Genomic DNA, 19508 nt, shown 5'->3' with positions numbered 1-19508 from the left:
GACTGCCAGACTCGAGCTCCAGATGACTGTGTTTCCAAAATTCCATTCTAAAGAACACCATTTGCATCCATGAATTTGATGGGAAGAGTGTGATTGGAGCTCTGCATGTGTTATTTCTGAAAAGGGCACAGGGCGGCATGTGGGAACCTAGGTCTGGCCTTCCTGGGTGACAGTGGCCCTTCAGGTCTGCTGTTAAATGATCAGAGCATGGCTATCACAGGGGTTTGCAAACCTACAGGCCCCTCATGTGTGCTGTTGGGCTTGCATGGTGTTACATCTTTTTGATTTGTCCACCAGCACTTTAAAATCAGGAGAGTTTACATGAAAAGCCTTTCTCAGCTCATCTTGGAAATTTGTAATAGCTGGCCCAATTTCCTTTAAGGGCACAACTGGTTGAAACTGACCACCATGGTGGGTACCCAGCCCGGTCTGGCCTTGGCTGGCCAGCCACTCCGCTGGCCACCACGGACATGTGCATGTCCAACCCCTGTCCCAGAGTCTGCTGGAATCTCTGAAGGGGATTTGCTTTTCACCAGGAGCAGCTGCGGAAGTAAATGCCCTGTTCCGTGGGGTGGAGGAGGTACCTAGGGGGTGAATGGAGGCTCTAAAATGCTTTTTGCAGACAGGCAGGGCTCCTTCAGAGTTTTAGAGAGAAGGGCTTGTTCTGTAAGATTCCCTTGGACGAAGGTGCACGCCCCCGGGGCTGCTGAAAGTCCCCAGGGTCTCAGAACACACTGTGGCCGGCTGCAGAAAACCACACTGTTCCCGAGTCTGGCCCCCAACTGGCGGCAGGCGGGGCTGCTGTGGCCCTGGAGGTGTCTGAGGGGCTTTTCATAGCAGGACTCATCTGAGGATAGACCAGGGCTTTGACTCCAGTTACTTCCTGGTGTCCTTGTCGGGGAGGCCGCCTGGGTTGGCCAAAAGGAGACCTTTTGAGGCAAGGCTATTTCCAATTCCTGCATTTGGAAACGTCTCTAGTTGCTTAATCACAGCTTATATTTGGCAATATATGTATTTCAAATGAGCCTTAAAAGAACACAGCTCTTTTAGGGGTATGGGGGCACTGGGTCCGACTCTACAGACCCCGTCCTGGTCTGTCTGTTCCCCAAGCACCTTCCCCTGCTGGGATGGGGTGGGTGGGCCACTCTTCTGAAGCAGCAGCCCTAGGAGTAGGAGCAGTGCCTCCCTCCCAGCTGCCCAGGCCTGTGGGTCCCACCCGCTGGGGCTGGAATAGGGGAGGGGGCGTTCTGCCACATCCTTGGCAAGGATTCTGCCTGCAGCTCCCACCTGGGACCAGGCCAAAGGCTGGCTTCCCCACCACCCCCACGGGGGACAGAACTGCCATGTTCGGGCCTGTGCCTGGCTGGCTACAGTTGGGTCTGCAGTTCCCCACCTTCTAGAGCACCCAGGAGGCCTGTCAGTTTGCAAATAGTTGCACAGTGACCTACCTGGGCCTCACTCCCTCCCTGGGCTGCAGGAACCCACTCCAGCACTGATTTCATTGGTACATCTGAGAAATGGGCTGGAAAGGCAGCTATGAGGGGCTGAGAGAGTGGGGCCTGGGTGCCTGTTAGTTCCACAAGGGTCAGGGCTGCAGGGGACAAGCCTGACCATACCTGGCACAAGGTGCCTCCCCAGAAGCCCCCATCTCTCTGTCTCTCCGAACCCAGCCGCACCTCCCTTCTCTGCCATGGGAGAGGGGATGGAAGTCGGACTGTTCATAGCTGTGTACAGCACCGAAGAAGTTAGGGCCTCCTGGGCAGGTGGCCAGAGAGCTGAGGAGTCACTGTATGACCCTGGGCAGGTCACACCATTGTCCTATGGGCCCCTGACCTGCCCACCACACAGGACCAGGGCAGCATGGGGCACTCTGTTACTGTGGGATGTGTGGTGGAGGAAGGGAGGCTTATGGATCTCTGCTGAGACTCAGCTGTGGTGAGCTCTGGGAGGCTGACCCTGGGGTGATGACCTGAAGACGGGCCAGCAGGTTCACCCACCCATGTGGGGCAGGCAAGGCCACCCCTTGCAGAGAGCACAGGGCCAAATCACCTTTATCCACAATCAGAAAAGTGAAAGATTTTATTCTGGGGAGAAATTGACAAAGATACTCATCTGTGATATGGGGGTGGGGCCAGGCTGCACTAGCCAGTGTCCCCCAAGGTGGCATGGGCAGGTAGGTCACCTGGGTCACCTGGGTTAGGAAGAGCTTGACCTCATTTGGACACAGTCCTTAGAGAAAGAAAAGAGAAGTCAGGTCCAGGAAGGGTCGCAGGTGAGGAGCTGGGGCAGGGTGGGAAGGCTGGGGGACAATCGGGAAGGGGCAGGCACACAGTGTCCAGGACTCCTTTGGCTGCCAGGCCCAAGGGCTCCTTCATGCCAGCACCCTGGCTCCTCCAGGGGGACCTCTGGGCAGCTCACTCCCACCCCACTCCCTGACTCGCTCCACTGTCCCAGTGGCCTGTAGTGGATGTTGGGGGGTGCCTATGCCCCAAAACCACACAGAGGGAAAATTTTTTTAGTCTTTGTGGCATGTGATAGAAATGTCAGGAGTACACAAGGGGTAGAGGGCGCGACTGGACAAGCGAGGGGATGGAAAGAGACAAAGAGAGAAGGTGAGAGGGAAGAGGAGGGACAAATAAACCATCCTGGGGGCAGAAACCATGCCAGGGTGCAGGACCGGAGAGGCAGGTGTGAGGGTTGCACTCTGCGCTCTGAGGCCAGCCACTGAACTGCCAGATCAGCATGCTTTGACCTCCTGCTTTGCCCTTTGTTCCACCAAGCTCGTGCTCAGTTAGCAAGGGAACCAAAGGACCAGAAAGACGCCAAACAGGGTGCAGGGCCCCAGTCCTCACAGGGACAGAGCAGTCCTGGAGGATTCCAGGCTGTTGCTCCAAGCGCCTCATGGATTAAACAGAAGTAAATACAAACAATCAGATTCTTTAAATATCCAATTCATAACGGTAATTACTGGTGGGAACAAGCAATACAAAAAAGCATGCACGCAGTAAAATTTGGTTCCCATGAGAATGCTGGTCCTGGTAGAAGTAATGGTCCCCAAAGAAAATGGACAGCAGCATTAGCTGTAATTCGAACGGGTTCTGATGAAATTATTTCAGCAAAATAAAAGGGAAAGTGTTTTTAAAACCACTTTAACTGTGTTGTGTTAAAAATTGGTCAAGGAATTAAATGGGTTTAATAGGGAATTCAGTCTCAAAAGCTGTGTTCCCCCCATGAAACAGCATGAGAAGGGTTGTGTTGTGTGTATTTATATGCAGGTGAAAACAGCCACTGGGTCAAAAAGAGTCCCTTATGGAGACCCCTCCCTTAAGTCCTTCCCCAGGCCAGGCTCAGGGCGTGGTCTCCGCCAGAGGCAGGGGTGGGAAGGGCAGGGAGGAAACGCAGGCGCTGTCGGGGCACAAGCCCAGGGCTCACCGGTTGGTGGGCTCCTTGGCGGACTGCGTGCTGGCTTGGAACTCGAGGCGCAGTGGCCTCAGGTGCCTGGCAGGCCCTGAGGCCGGCTGGGGATCCTGCAGGGACGGCATTGGCGGTGGCAGCAGTGGCAGGGGTGGCAGAGACGGTGGTGGAGCTGGCATCATCGAATGGGGGCCTGAAGCGGCTGATCCCATGCTGGCATGGGGAGGCAAGGCTGGGAGGGGCAGGAGAGACCCAGAATGTGTCCCAAGAACATTCTGGAGAGAGGCTGGCCTGATGGGGTCATCCCCACCAAGGAGAGACACCCCAAGACTCTACCTCGGCTCACCCAGTCCCAGGCACCCTACACTTCCTAGAGGAGGGGGCGTCAGCCCAAGATAAATGAAACCAGAGGTAGACCCTAAAGGGGAGCAGAGCACCCGAGGGGACATAGGCCGTGGAGTCCAGGATCTGGGATTCCCCAGTTCAAGGTGGCTGGGCCTCAGCTTCCCCACTTTAAAAGGAGCTAGCTGTGCCCACCTCACCCGGGCAGGATAGGACTGGGTGAGAGATGGAAGGAGGAAGTGTACACTGTAGAGCGCTCAAAGATGCTGGGTACATGGTCATGTGAACCCGGGAAGCCATGAGCTCAGTCACCTGCAACCCAGCTCACGAGCCCTCCCTTATCCAACCCTTGCAGCCAGCTGGACACCTGGACGCTTGGGATGGTGCCTGGGCCAGGAAGCCTGGCTGAAGGGGAAGCTGGAGCCCAGGACTGCTGGAGGCCCTGGCCAGGGTGCTGGGTGCTGGGTGGGGGCCACTCAAGGGAACTTCACTGGCCCAGGTACAGGCAGAGAAGGTGAGAGATGGATGAGGTGGGGCAGGAGAGCCCCAGGCTGGGACTAGGGGCACCAGAGACCCTGCCAGAATCCCAGCTGGGCCAGAGAGGTGGGAGGCAGATACTCATGGGGGTAGATGGAGCCGAATAAGGCACTTGGGTGCACACCTTCATATGGGTTTCGAGCCGGGGGATGCGGAACCTTCACAGCTTAGTGAAAAAGAAAGGGGAAGAGACGGGGGTAGGGGTGGGCTCTGCCAGAATTCAGCCTCACCCTGGAGGCCCACGTCCTGTTCTCTGGCCCCTTCAAAAGCCCTTTCGCTCTGGTGGGACCCCTGCACTGCTGCCCCCGCACTGTCTCTTCACACACCCAACCCCCACCCAGTTGTGCATGGAAGACCCTTTCTCACTCCCCACTTTCTTGAGTGTAAGGCTTCTGGAGGCTGAGATATTAGGAAGAGGCTTTTTGAAGGTAACTCCAGGTCAGGGAGGAAAGAGACATTGAGCATAAAAAGTTACAAGAGAAATGCTGGCCTGGCGGGTCTGGTGGTTCTTTAAATATTCCCTCCACGGCCAGACTCCCGGAATACCCCCACCCTCACCTTCCTGCCCTTCAGCTTTTGTGTGTGCACATTTTTTGTTGTTGTTGAGCTAAAATTCACATAAAATTAACCAGGCAGAGTGAGCAATCAGTGGCGTTAAGTTCATTCACCAGGTTGTGCCACCACCATCTCCACCTGGTTCCAGAACATTTCATCACCCCAAAAAGAAACCCATACCCAGGAGGTAGTCACCCCCCATTCTCCCCTCCCCAGAGCCCCTGGCAACCACTGATCTGCTTTCTGTCTCTGGCAATTTGCCTGTTCTGGACACATTACAGGAGGGGTCACCATATGTGGCCTTTGGGGTCTGTTCCCATCCTTTACTTTTGAATCCAAGGCATCCCCTTCTCCCAGTCCAGCCAAGAATCACCACGACTGGCCATGCAGACCAAAGGCCAATGCACAAGTTGGGAACATGCTGGGAGGAGGAGGAGGAGAGGGGAGGGACTCCCAGGCGGCAGAGAAGGGCACAGGGGTCTGGACATGTTTCAGGGGCACAGAGCTCCTTCCCACGCAGGACCCTGACTGTTCCTTCTGCTTGGATGGCTGTGTCCTTCCCTGGCTGTCTCCTCATGATGTCCCTTTTCAGAGAGTCCTTCAGATCAGCTGCTCCACAGGGTCATCCCTCCACCCTATCATTCTCTCCCCCATTTCCATGTTTCATCTCATTCACTCGCTGAACTTACTTATTCATTTACATCTGACCATCCTTCATGGAGTCAAAACTCTAAGGGGGTAGTAACTCTATTTTGACCTCACCAGGTCTCCCCAGTGGCATCAAAAACACACCCAGCACCAAGGAGGGCTCAGGAGTGACCAGTTGAGTGACCAGGACCGTGTGGCAGCAGGAGGTGCTGCTCGGCTCTCCCTTTAAGAAGGAGCTGACCGTTCAGCTTTAAGGAGCACAGGAAGCTGACCACTTCCAGCTGTTGGCCCCTCCGGGGCTGTTAGCACTTCTGGCCAGTAGGGGAGCACAGGGCCTGGCCGTCTGCTGGGCAGTGTTCACTTAGAAGCGCCCCACTAGGCTGGCCTGGACCTTGTCAGGTCTGCACATGGTCTGAGGGGCTCTCTGCCTGGCCCCCCTTCTTTCCTCCTCTTTGTTAGTGCCTCCCCATCCCAGACCTCTTGTATCTCTAACTCTGTCTCAGAGTCTGCACCCTGGAGGGCCCAGCTGACCACCCTGATTCCCCATTAGCCTTTGGGATCCATACAGCTTGGGTCACGTCCCTTGAACCTGAACTAAGAACTGCCTCCCGTGTGCTTTGTGGGTTTGGTGTAAGAGCAAATGGCCAGTTGAGAGTCACTCCCTGGCGCCCGCTCTGATTGCTGGTTGGCACCTGGACCCCTCCACAGAGGGGTAGCACCTGCCAACCAGCTGACTGATGAGACTGTCACACTCCTTCCCTTCAAGGTGAGGAATGTGGGCCTGGGATACAGGTTCAAAATCGAGAACCAGCAAGGCCTGGGAACCCAACTCTGAGCCAGCACTCTTCTCCAAGGCCCACAGACGCCTTGGACTATACAGGCCCAAACCCGAACCCACCACCTGACCCCAACATCTGCTCCTTCCAGCACCTCCTCCATGGCTCTCCCGCCTCTGCAGGAGCCAGAAGACAGGGAGCTGGGAGGCTCCTAAGGGGAGGGGGCACTGGAGCCCTGGCAGATGAGAAACGTTCTCTAGGGCTTCCAGGTGGAGCTCACAGCACGTGCAAAAGGCCCCACGGTGGGGAAGAGCCTGGATAGTTGAGAGAGAGCAGTTGTGTGAGGGTGGAGGGAGCAGATGAGGCCAGAGGAGGGTGGCAAGGGGCCTGAAGATCAGCCAAGGAGTCTAGACTCAGGGGACAATGCCCCCCAAGATGTCCCTGTCCTAATCCCCAGAACCTGTAAGTATGTCACCTGACGTGGCAGAGGGGACTTTGGAGACGTGATCAAGTTAAGGATCTCGAGATAGGGAAGTGATCCTGGATTCTCTGGGTGGGCCCAATATAATCAAGGTCCTCAGGAGTGGAGGCCAGAGGGTCAGAGTCAGAGAAGGAGACATAAGGACGGAAGCTGAGGTCAGAGTGATGACTTAGAAGATGGCAGAAGGAGATGGGGCCACAAGCTAAGGAATGCGGGAGCCCTCTGGAAGGAACCGGCCAGGAATCGGAGTCTCCCCTTGAGCCTTGGAAGGAACTAGCCCTGCAGATACCTCAGTTTTGGCCCTGTAAGACTCATTTTGGGTTTCTGACCTCCAGAATTAAGATAAATTTGTGTTGTTTTAAACTACTGTTTGTAGTACTCTGTTACAGCGCCATAGCACACTCATCTTGACGGGTTCCAGGCTGGGAGGGGACTGGTCAGAGCGGGTTTTAGGCCATTCATCGAATGCTGGTGAAGACAGCCCTGGGGGAGATGGGTGGAGAGGGGCAACATCTGATGGATGACTGGAGACGAGGGTCAGGTGTGTAGAACATCCCAGCCCCTCCGCTGAGGATGTGTTCCCAGCAAGCGGCTCTCACCTGCTCATCCGTGCAATGCCTCGCCATCTGTTTCAGGGTGAAAGGAAGCAGAGCAGGGCCTGGCAGGAGGTCAGGCTCATTAAATATTAGCCACCACTGTTATCCTGCCTGGTGATCCCAGAGCCCAGCCTGAGTCCCTCCTGACAGCATTGGAGACCAGCGTCCTGAAGCAGCCAAGCCTCATCCAGGAGGAGCTGTTAACATGCCCAGGGCCACATCTGTGCCCTAGGGAAGAACACAGTGTTCGATATGGTGTCCTCCCCTCCTAGACCAGGGAGTGGGTTGAATGGCAGCCCCCAGAAGACATGTCCCCCTGGAACCTGTGAATGTGACCTTATTTAAAGGAAGGTTTTTGCAGCTGAGATTAAGTGAAAGATCTTGAGATGAGGGCATCTGGGTTAAGCTGGGCCCTAAACCCAATAAGAGACAGAAGACGAGGAGATCCAGGGTGAAGGCAGAGACTGGAGTGATGGGGCCACAAGCCCAGGGATGCCTGGAGCCCCAGAAGCTGGAAGAGGCAGGAAGGATCCTCCCAGGGCCTTTGGAGGGAGGACAGCCCTGTCAACACACTGATTTTGGATTCTGGCCTCCTGAACTCATTTCTGTTGTCTTAAGCTGCCTGGTTTGTGGTCATTTGTTGCAGCCCCAGGACACTAAAGCAGGCCACTGACTTCTTTGTCCAGCACCCTTAGCGAGAGTCCCCTTTTCTCTTCTTATGTATCTTATGTTCTCAAGTTAATGGGGGCAAAGCGGGGTGAGGAAGGATACTACAGGCAGAAGTTAACCCTCTGGCCACGTTGGGGCTCCTGGACCAGCCCCATTAGCACAGTGTGCGGAACCCCTCTTCCCAAAGGGGGAAAATCTCAAAGGGGCAGGCAGAGAAAGTACCCCTTTTGGTGCTGCCAGCCCAGTGCTGGAGCTGAGTCCTTGTATCCCCAGTAGAAGAGAACTAGAGTGGGGGCCACAACACTGCAGCAAGCAGAGCGACTGATTCCAATGTGTCCCCCAGCCCAACCCTCCTCCACCCACGACAGTTAGGACACAGGCCACCAGGGTCTGTCCATGTCTCCTCCTCATCACGCCCAGCCCAGCCTAATCTCCCTACTCCAGGTAGACTTACCTTCCTGAGTTCCTGGGACTGCCTTCCACCCACCACAGGGCCTTTGCACTGCTATTCCCACCACCTGGACCACTCTCCACCCACCTGACCCCCTCATCCAGCTAAGCTTATCCCCTCCTCAGAGGCCTCAGGAGAGCAGTCCAGGGCCTCCTTCTTGGACCAGCATCCCTTGTCACAACTCTCCCACCACTGCCCAGTATTCCTTCTTTGGGGAGGCCGACTGGCACCCATCCCCAGCATCCTTTTCCACATGCTGTTCTGATGCAGCATCTGGCATACAGTAGAATCCCATTTTTGCGTGTGGCTGTGTGAGGACTCCCCCCTAGTCAGGGACGTTGCCAGCTCTGGGTCCCACCTGCATTGCAATGGGCCTCAGGCTGCCCAGCAAAAGCAGGACACCCGGGCAGGCCTGACACCCCTCACCTGCCAGCTCCTTCTCCATGCCAGCCACCGGCCACATCTTGTCCTTGTTGCTCATTCGGCCCTTGTACAGGATGCCGTCCACTCCCAGGATGTCTACCTCGGCCTGTTGGACGGCCCGGGCCCCAGGTCAGGGAGCGTCCTCCAGTCTCTCCAGTACACAGAGGCAGGCAGGGCCCGGCTTCCCCCGGGGTCGCCTGCCACCAGGGGCTGCGGCCTGACTCACAGTGTCATAGTCCAGCAGCTCGGGGTCCCCGTAGGGGTAGAGTGTCGACAGTTCACATGACTTGAACTTGAGGTTGGTGTCGTTTCCAGGGCCATCACCCCAGTCCTGCTGAGAGCCCAGCGAGCCCAGGCACTCCTCCTGGGCTCCCACATTCTGGAGCTTCTGCAGCCGCTGCTGCTCCCTGGGGCCGGGCAGGGGCGTCAGCAGCCACCTGGAGACCCCTCCACCCCAGACGAGCCTCAGGTAGGGTCCGAGGGCCTGACCATTAGCAAGAGAAGACTGGAATTTCTTCCAGCTTGAGTTTGGGTGATGCAGCCAGGCAGGCCTGGGGCCTGGTGGGTGGATACAGACAGGCACTATCGGGGCAGAGGCGAAGAACTGAGACCTGTGTTTCCCCAGAAATGAAGCCCTGGTCTGGCCTCATCTCAAGGAGTCAGGCAAGGGAAGGTGGGGGCGTCGGGCACGGACCCCACATCTCTCCCCTCCGTGTGGCTGTGGCTGCTGCTCAGCATCACTCCCTCACCTGGCCAGACGCACCCTCAGGCCTGGGTGCAGGAAGCACCCATGAAGCCCCGGGACGTCAGAAGGATGAAGGGTGGAGCTGGGGCCCAGGGAGCCAGCCCGGCACGGTGGAAACCCGCAGGCTTAGGGGTCAGCTCTGCCACTTACTAGCTGTGACCTGGGGCAGACTGCTGAAGTCCTCTGAGCCTTAGTTTGTTCAACTGTGAAATGGGGTGATAGTAGAATGACCTCTAAGGGAAGGTATAAGGATTCAGTGAGGTCAAGTCTGTCAAAGTGCTTAGGCTGCCTGGCCACAGCAAGCCTCGAGGGTCGTGACTCACTTTTCCTAGCGAGAAGCAGGAAGCAGGCCTACCAACCATAGCTCACAAGGGGGTGTGGGATTTAAGTGAGAGACCCTCCCCTAACAGTTCCTGGCCCATTATGGATGCCCAATAAAAGTGTCCGTTCCTCTCCCCATGGTCATTTCATGAGCCTGCCTGCGGCTCCACCACCTGGACATCTCCCTTGCAGATGGCTGGCAGTGCCCTGGGACAGTCATCTTGGGGCTGGAGTTTACGTCTCTGCTGGTGCCTGGGTTCCTGGGTGACCTCTGAGGGGTGGACCCCCACCCGCTCACCTCATCTGTTGCTGCTGCAGGTACTCGTGGCTGTTGGCACTGGCTGGCTGCCGTCGCGACAGCAGGTGGGCATTGCGGATGGTGATGAGATGCCTGTGGAGGACAAGAGTTAATTGGGTGGCCTGCGTGGCCACCTCCTCCAGGAAGCCCACCCTCAATCACAGCCTTCCCTCCAGAAAGGTCCATGGCACAGAGCCCGCTATGCCTTTTTGTAAGTCATAAAGAACAACTGTTCTGACTATAAAAATAAAAATCAGAACAGATGAATCCTAGAAACAGGATGCAGATTGGAGGCTGCCAGGGGCCGGAGGGAGGGGGACAGGGAGGACTGCCGACGGGCATGGGGTGTCCTTCTGGGTGGACAGAAAGGTCCTGGCATTAGATTGAGGGAGTGGCTGCACAGTACTGTAAAGGTACTAATGCCACTGAACTGTTCACTTCAAAACGCTTAATTTATATTACACGCATTTTACCTCAATACAAAAAATAAAAATAGGGGGAGAGTATAGCTCAGTGGTAGAGTGCGCGCTTAGCATGCCTGAAGTTCGGGGGTTCAATACCCAGTACCTCCATTAAAAAAAAAATTTTAAATAAATACATAAACAAACCTAATTACCTCCTCCCCTTAAAAATTATTAAAAAGATCAAATAAAAACAAAGATAAAGTAAAACATCAGGCTTTGGAGGAGCTGGAGCTGTTCTACATCTTGATCTGAGTGGTGGTTCCCAAGGTGTGTACACATGTGAAAACTTGCCAGGTTGTATAATAAACGTTTATGTACTTTGCTGTATGTATGTTAAGCCACAATAAAAATGTAGAATAATGCGTATTGATTGTCAGCATTTTAGAAAGTATAGAAAAGCACAAAAAAAATGAGGAAAGCACTGTAACCATGTGACAAGTAATTTGATATGTGTCCTTCCAGCATTTTTCCATGTTTTTTTTTTTTTAACAAAAGTAGGATCATAACACACACCCCAGTTGGGTTTTCTCCTTTAAGTGATTGCAAACATTCTTCTAGGTCATTCAATATTCTTCCACGACTGTGCCATCCAATGTGGCAGCCACGGGCCTCATTTAAATTATTTAAATGAACTAAATTAAAGTAAAATTAAACATTTAGTTTCTCAGCCACATTGGCCATCTTTCAAGCACTCGCCAGCGGCTACTGCACTGGACAGCGCAGCTACGGAACATTTCCACATCTCAGAGGGTCTGTGTGAGGTGGGCCTCTATAACTCGCCCCACTGGCTGATGTGAAGGTACTGTGACTCATTAACCACTTCAGATCATTTCCTTTCTTCTTCTTTTTTAAAAAATATTCTAAATAATGATACAACCAGATATCTGTGGTTTAAAAGAAGAATTCTGGACGTAGCTCCCAAGCCCCTCCATGCACATGGACGGGTGTGGGGTGGTGAGCTTCACCGGCCACCAGGAACAGGCCAGCCATGCAGAGGCTGTGGGTGCTGCAAGGTCATGGCTCTTAAACCATATTGGAGTGTTTGGTGGTTCCTCAAAAAGCTAACCATAGAGTTACCATATGACTCAGCACTTGCATACTTAGGTTTACGCTCAAAAGAACTGAAAACACAGGTTCAAATAAATACAGGTCCACAAAGGTTCCCAGCAGCACTATTCACAAAAACTTAAAGGGGGAAACAACCCAAATGTCCCTTAACGTGTAAATGGATCAACACAATGTGGCCGGTCCACACAATGGAAAATTATTCAGCCATAAAAGGAAATGAAGCGCTGACACATGGGACAACGTGAATGAACCCTGAAAATGTGATGGTCAGTGAAAGACGCCAGACACGAAAGCGATACAGTGTATGGTTCCATTCATATGAAACGTCCAGAGTGGGCCAATCCATGGAGACAGAGAATAGACTGGGGGTCGTCAGGGGCCGGAGGAGGGGAATGAGAGTGAGTGCTGATGGGTCTGGGGTTTCCTCTGGGGAGTTGAAAACAGTTTGGAATTAGAGGTGAATGTGCACTAAATCGCACTGGATTGTTCACTTTAAGATGGTTGATTTTATGTTACATGAATTTCACCTCAGTAAATAAACAGAAGTGTTAAACCATAAAAATATGTGTAAGGAAGCCCCGCAAAGTTCAGCTTTTCCTGTTTCCTTCCATCTTTTTCCTCTTGGAGCCAACTCCATCCCTGGACACAGAAGGTACCTGACAGGGCTGGTGAAGAAAGATGCCAGTACCTTGCCCAGGGCGGGGAGCTAATGACATGATGCATACAGAACCCCACAGGCACCGCAGGGTTTAGAGGGTGAGGGAGGAATCCAGACGGGAGGGGTGGACCCAGATGACCCCTAGAGGTACTTACGGGCCGGTCATCATTTCCACAGGCCGGTCGCAAGAGATGCATTTCACCCGCTCAAACAGTTTCCTGGAAGACACCCAGGTCCATCAGCTGCCACACAGGCCAGGCCCTAAGGGCCAGCCCTGCCCCAGGCAGTGTTTGGAGGAGGCTACAGGTCCATCTGGGCCTCAGGGCTGGGGCTTCCCGCCATATCCTACTCCCACTGGCCCAGCCTGGCTCAGCTCAGCTCTGCTGACCCCTGCTGACTCCCATCTGCAGCCGCCTGGGGCGGCAGTGAGGGATAAAAGTGTGTGTAGTTTATCTCCTCACCCCAAACACAATGGAGGGCTTTAAAACAGGGCGGACATGGGGGAGCAGGAGGGGTGATCTGAGGACAGGACCTCCCCTCCCCCAGGAACATTGTGTCCCTCTGCCTGAGGCTCTGTCTGGATGACTGGAGGCCTCACTCTGGTCCCAGATCTGCCCAGGCTCCCTGTGTGGCCTCACACGGCCTCTTCCCTCTCTGAGCCTCAGTTTCCTCTTTTGTAGCAAAAGGGCCTTGGAGCACACGCTCATCTGGAGTCCCCTCTGCAGCCAAGGCCAGAGCTGCCCACTTCTGACTCCCTGGATGCTCTCAGCCCCATCCCCCGCCCCACCCCCTTTCCCTGGGTCCACAGTTCCGGAATCCTTCCTTCCAGAATCCACTGGGATACCCCTGTCGTTTCCTCTCAGGAGACAGGGACTCCCCGGCCTCTGGGAGCTGCACCCCTACCCAGGAGGGGCTCACTTCCTAAAGCCAGCAGCACTGTCGGGGTCAAATCGGAGGCCTTCAATCAGCAGCTTCCTGACTACTTTCCAGACCTCGTCCATGTCCTTCTTTAGATCATCCAAATCACTGTGAACCAGCTGCAAACAGCCAAAGGGAAGAAAAGATTATTAGTCAGTTAATTCACACCTTGCCTCACTCCAGAAAAGGACTTGCAGCAACCTGCAAAGCTCCATAGAGTGTAACAAGATTAATCAAGGAAAGTGAGGGGGTTGAGAAAAGGGAGAAAGACAACGCTTGGGTTAAGGCTCGTACCCCTCGTGACTGTCTTGCTGTAGGGGAGCCGCACAGTGAGCTTCCCAGAAGCCAAGGCAAGGAAACACCATCAGTTACTGCCTCCAAAAGATAAACCACCCCTACTGCTTAAGTGCAGGCCTGCAGGCCTACAGGCCTGAGAAATATTTTCCTGATGGTTCCAAGATGCCATATCTTCACACATTCAACACATATTTATTGAGGGTAAAGTATACATTCAAGAAGGGGGCAGGGTATAGCTCAGTGACAGAGTGCATGCCTAGCATGCACAAGATCCTGGGTTCAGTCCCCAGTACCTCTATTAAAAAAAAATTAGGTAAATAAATAAATACACCTAATTACCTTCTCCCAACAATTAATGGCTTCTAGCACATTCACAAGTTGTGCAACCATCACCACAATCAATTTTAGAACATTTTCATTATTCCCAAAGAAACCTCATACCCAGTAGCAGTCACCCTTCATTTCCTCCCAAACCCTTAGGTGTGAACAATCACTAATCTACTTTCTGTCTCTATGGATTTGCCTCTTCTGGACACGCCACATAAATGGAATCACACAATCTGTATCCTTTTGTGTCTTTTTTTTTTCCAGCATCAGGTTTTCAAGGTTCATCCATGTTGTAGTGTGTATCGGTACTTCAGTCCTTTTCATGGCTGAATGATATTCCACTGTACAGACAGGCCATGTTTTGTTTATTTATTCATCTGTTGATGGACATCTGGGTAGTTTCTACTTTGGGGCCACCATGAATAATGCTGCTGTGAACATTTGCTTTGTGGGAGCTGCTTTCGTGTCTCTGGGGTGTTTACCTAGTGTTTACCATAGTTTACTCTATGCCTAACTTTTGAGAAACTGCCAGACTGTTTCCCTTGGTGGGACTTTTGAATTTTGAAAGTGCCCAGATTTTGGTCTCTAACCACCATTCCTCACAGAAGGAACCAAGAATCCACAGAGAAATGGCTGATTCGGGTCAAGGAAGGGACTAGTTGAAGATGAGCCTGGAACATCTTGTCAGTTAAGAAAGCAGGACAGCTTTTCAAGACAAAGGGTCATGTCCAAGGGCTCAGGGGCCAGCTCTCAGGCCTAAAATGAGACCATGTGAGTGACAAAGTAGTAACTTAACTGATTGAACAAACTGAATATATAAAAACCCATGATTCATGATGACACCTACAAGAAAAGTAAAAAAAATAGAAAATTTCATTTGCCGCCATGTATTAGAAGTGGCTGCACCAATGCCTTACCCTGGAAACTGGTAATTAAAGGAGAGAACCCATCATTGTTCCCGTCTTTCCTGCAAGAAACAGACTTCAGGGTGATCAGCTCAAGCTAATGAGGGAAAGCTCTTCTTTACAGATTTCAAATATAGGCGCAATGCTAGGGTTAGAAAAATAGCCATTTGGGGGGAGGGTGTAGCTCAGAGGTAGAGAGTGTGCTTAGCACACACGAGGTCCTGGGTTCAATCCCCAGTACCTCCATTCAATCAATCAATCAATCAATCAATCAACCTAATTACCTCCCCCACTCAAAATTTTTTTAAAAAGAGAAAAATTGCCATTCTGCAACCCTTAATGAAATAACTGGTTCAGGCAATAATCCTCAATTTAGCGGGAAACTACTAGGAGAATGGCCGAGGCAATGGCCGTTCCCAGGGTGCCAAAGAGTCACCCCCAAATTACCTGCTGCTTCTAAGGGGGGAATATATGTTTATGCCAGTGGTAACAGCCTAGCACCACTGGGCCCTGAGGAATCTTCACTTTGCTGCTGAAGGGCCCACCTGCCTGCATGACCTGTCTGCCAATCCAACACGACAGAAGTGCATGGCGTCCCAAGAAGATTCTTTTCCTGGGACGGGTGGAGAGGGTATAGCTCAAATGGTAGAGTGCATGTGTGAGGTCCTAGGTTCAATCCCCAGTGCCTCCATTAAAACAAACAAACAAACAAACAAACAAACAAACAAACAAACCTAATTACCTCCACCCCTCCAAAAGTTTTTTTTAAAATTAAATAGAGCAGGGCTCAGCAAGTGTTAAAAAATAATAATTTTTTAAAAAGATTCTTTCCCCCAATTACCTATTTCAAAAACTTTTTTTTCTATTTCAAAAACTTTTTTTTCTATTTCAAAAACTTTTAAACCTACAGAAAGGTTGCAAGAATAGTCCAAACAACTCTTACATATCCACTTAAATTCACCGATTTTTTAACATTTTGCCATGTTTTCTTTATCTATGCATATGTATGTGTGTATTTGTTTGTTTCCTGAACCATTTGAGAGTTCACTGCAGACATCACAATATATCACTCCTACAAAAAGTTAAACATAGCTATGACCCAGCAATTCCCCTCTTGGGTATCTACCCAAAAGAAGTGAAAACAGGTGTTCAAATAAAAACTTGTACATGAATGTTCAAAGCAGCACTCTTCACAATAGTCAAAAGTTAGAAACAACCCAAGAGTCCACCAACAGATGGATGAATAAACAGAATGTGGCCTATCCATTTGACAGAATATTATTCAGCTGTAAAAAAGAAATGAAGTTCTGATTCATGCTACAACAAAGATGAACCTTGAAAACATGATGCCGAGCGCAGCCAGACACAAAACGTTACACAGCATATGATCTGTTCATGTGCAATGTCCAAAATAGGCAAATCTATAGAGACGGGAGTAGATTAGTGGCTACCAGGGGCTGGGGGAGTGGGGAGTGAAGAGTGACTGATTAATGGGTCTGGAGTTTCCTTTTGTGGGTGATGGAAATGTTCCAGAATTTGATAGAGGTGGTGTTTGCACAACACTGTCAATGTACCAAATGCCAAGGAATTAGTTACTTTAAAATGATTTTTTTCTTTTTTCTTTTTTGGTGGGGGGAGTAAATAGATTTTATTTATTTATTTAATTTTTTTTTTAATGGCGGTACTGGGGATTGAATCCACAACCTCGTATATGCTAAGCACGTGCTCCACCACTGAGATATACCCTCTCCCACTACTTTAAAATGATTAATGCTTAATTTTACATCGTGTGAATTTTTACCACAATTAAAAATACACAAAGAAAAGAAAAGCAATGAGTATAGAATTACTTAAAACAACAACCAACCAAAGAAACCAAAAAGCCTCCAATTAGGGAAAAAAATTCAAACATATAGAGAAGTGAAAAGACTAGAATCAAATATCCACTATCTAGATTTAATAACTATTAACACATTGCTATATCTGCCTTATTTTCTTGATGGAGTGTTTTTTTTTTTAAGTTACAGAAGTCATGGCATTTCACTCAAATATTTTAGCAATTTTTAGCAACTGCAACACTGTTACCACATCTAACATGAGGAACAGTCATTCCTGACTTTGATCTAATTCCCAGCCCATTTGCAGAGTGTAGCCCCGAACCAGGAGACAAGGAAAGTTGCATTGTGTGTTTGCCTTTGGTTGTTTTGCCTCTTGACACTTGTTTAATCTAGAACAGTCTCTGTCCCACTTCTTTCCACCTTGCTGTTGAATTCTTAGGAAAAAAAAAAAAAGGTCAGTTGTTCCGTAGATAATTGAGTTACAGCTGTAATTCTGCTTTGATGTGTGTGATTTTGTGATGAATGTGTCCCTTATCTGTTTTTCTTATTGTCACACCCTCAAGTGACCAGCATCAGAAGTACCCAATACATGGTTGAAGAGTGAATAAATCCTCATTTTACAGATGAGAAAGCCAAGGCTTGGTGAGGTTCTATAACTCAGGGTATGCTGCTGCTTGTGGAGGGGCTGGGACTCAAACCCGGTCCTGCCTGATTCTAAATCCAAGCTCTCTTGTTCATACCAGCCGGTATGTGGCTGCAGGAACCACACAACACTGATATGATTGGCCAGACTGTTCCTAGCGCTGTATTGCATGCAACAAATTCAGGGAGGGGCTGTGACTCCTTATCAATATTTCCCCAGGGTCTGGTTCCTCACAGGCGGTCAGTAAATGATGAATGAACACGTGAATGACCAGCAGGACACCATTCCACCCCACCACATCCTTTTGCTTGCCCAGAGTGGAGCAATATGGTTGGCCTCCAAGGCCCTCCACTGAATAGGGCTGGTGTGTAACCAACAGGATATTACAGAAATGATGGAGTGTGACTTTGTGGCTGGGTGGTCCCCTCTCATAGTGAATAGGGCTGACCTGTGTTACCAACAGGATATTACAGAAATGATGGAGTGTGACTTTGTGGCTAAGTCAAAGAAGGGGTTGCAGCTTCTGTCTTGCTTTCTTGGACCATGTGCTCTCAGGGGACCACTCCCTGCTACGGTGCGAGGCCACTCAAGCAGCCCTAAGGAGGCATCCACGTGATGAGGAAGTGAGGAGTCTTGCCCACAGCCATGTGAGGGCACCATCTTGAACGTGGCTCCTTCAGCCCCAGTCAGGCCCTCAGATGATGGCAGCCCTGGCTGGAAGACATCCTAACTGCCCCCTCATGGGACATCCTGAGCCACCCAGCTAAGTCACTCCCCAATTCTTGACCCTCAGAAACTGAACATTTGCTGTCTTAAGGGGCTATCTTTCTTATAGTTTGTTATGCAGCAAGTGATAACTAATACAGGGGTACTCACCTTGGTGCGTATGTCCTTGCCCAGCTCTTCCACAGCCTTCTTCCAGTCATCCTCATTGGCCACGACCCTGAACAGCATGCCCTGAATCATCTCATTCAGCTCCATTGCCACTGTGTCCAGGTCGGCCCGGCTTGCCTTGCTTGCCAGGGTACTCCGGTCAGCTTTCTAAAGAGAGATGGGACTCAGGGAGGCAGGGTGGCAGGGGTGGGAACAGCAGGAGGCTGCAGGAGATCAGACCACTTTGGTCATTTTTTCTAGTTTGGGGCCCTGGACACCTAGCCTTGGGTCTGTGTTGGCTCAAAACAACCGTGAGACCTAAGCCAAGTTCTTCCTGTGATGGAGAAGTTGGTGCATGGTTTTTAAGTTCACATAACAAATTGTCACTAATCCTGAATTACTAAAAATAGGAATTGATGGGACAACTTTTGAGAAATTCTCCCAACCTTTCTATACAACAAAGTGGAAGGAAACTCTGCAAGTCTGTCTGCCTGGCTTTGTCTTGGATGGATGAGTCCATCTCCCTCCGTGGGGAGCTGGGGCTTGGGGGGAAGCGGGGGGAGAGGAATCTCACTCACCTCTTTCAGCTCCTGCTCCATCACACTTTTGTCTGCCTTGTACATTTCTAGGTTTCTGATTTGAGAATGGACAATCTGAGAACAGAAGCAGAGGGCATGTCAGCTGTCCTCGGAAGCCCTGAGGATAGCATCTCCCTCCCACGTCCACCCTTGCTGCGTGCCAGGAAGGGAAAACAGGGCCAAGTGGGCAGCAGCTGGGTGGTGCATTGGGAGGCTTCGGCTCCAGGGCCCCAGGTGCCCAGATCAGAAGGGAAGGAACATGGGACTTGAGACAAGCTGTCCCCTTGGAGATGCCATCATAGAGCTTTGCTACACAGGAAAGAAAGGAAGACCTGAGGAAGGAAAGCACAAACCAGTGTGGATGCTTTGGGTCCCCAGACATTTAAGGCAAGTGCATCTCTTTTGATCTGAAATGGGGTGGGGTCCCTGCGACAACGGCAGTCTATTCATCAATCAGCGCGACTTCTATGCCACACATGCTGTGCCCCGTGTCAGGGAAACCCCTTATTTCCCATCCCCATGACTCCATGAAGAGCCAACTCCCTCCATTAATTCTGCGCTCTCTCCACTTACTGGACCCTCCCTATGCTAGCAGCAGCCAGCTGACCTGCTTGGGAAGAGGCTCACAGTCGCTAGACCATGTCCCCAGCAGGTAAGGTCACTTTTCCTGCAAAGCTGGAAGC

General features: G+C 51.4%; 1 protein-coding gene across 1 annotated transcript in view; it reads right to left on the bottom strand.

The window, feature by feature from the left end:
* Positions 1 to 3284: 3284 nt before the first annotated feature.
* Positions 3285 to 19508, bottom strand: part of C24H16orf96 (chromosome 24 C16orf96 homolog) — a 33895-nt gene continuing 17671 nt past the window's right edge. The window contains exons 9-17 of the mRNA XM_031447555.2: positions 18826 to 18900; positions 18251 to 18415; positions 13365 to 13483; positions 12602 to 12664; positions 10257 to 10349; positions 9119 to 9299; positions 8896 to 8998; positions 4379 to 4459; positions 3285 to 3646 (exon numbers count right to left, since the gene is read on the bottom strand). Of these exons, the coding sequence (XP_031303415.1) occupies positions 3429 to 3646; positions 4379 to 4459; positions 8896 to 8998; positions 9119 to 9299; positions 10257 to 10349; positions 12602 to 12664; positions 13365 to 13483; positions 18251 to 18415; positions 18826 to 18900 (1098 nt within the window). The 3' untranslated portion in view covers positions 3285 to 3428. The remainder of the gene's footprint in view (positions 3647 to 4378; positions 4460 to 8895; positions 8999 to 9118; positions 9300 to 10256; positions 10350 to 12601; positions 12665 to 13364; positions 13484 to 18250; positions 18416 to 18825; positions 18901 to 19508) is intronic.

This window comes from Camelus dromedarius, chromosome 24, assembly GCF_036321535.1.
Source record: "Camelus dromedarius isolate mCamDro1 chromosome 24, mCamDro1.pat, whole genome shotgun sequence".
NCBI classification, from domain to species: domain Eukaryota; kingdom Metazoa; phylum Chordata; class Mammalia; order Artiodactyla; family Camelidae; genus Camelus; species Camelus dromedarius.
The sequence above is the reverse complement of the archived record's forward strand: the minus strand, read 5'-3'. Positions and strand labels throughout refer to the sequence as shown.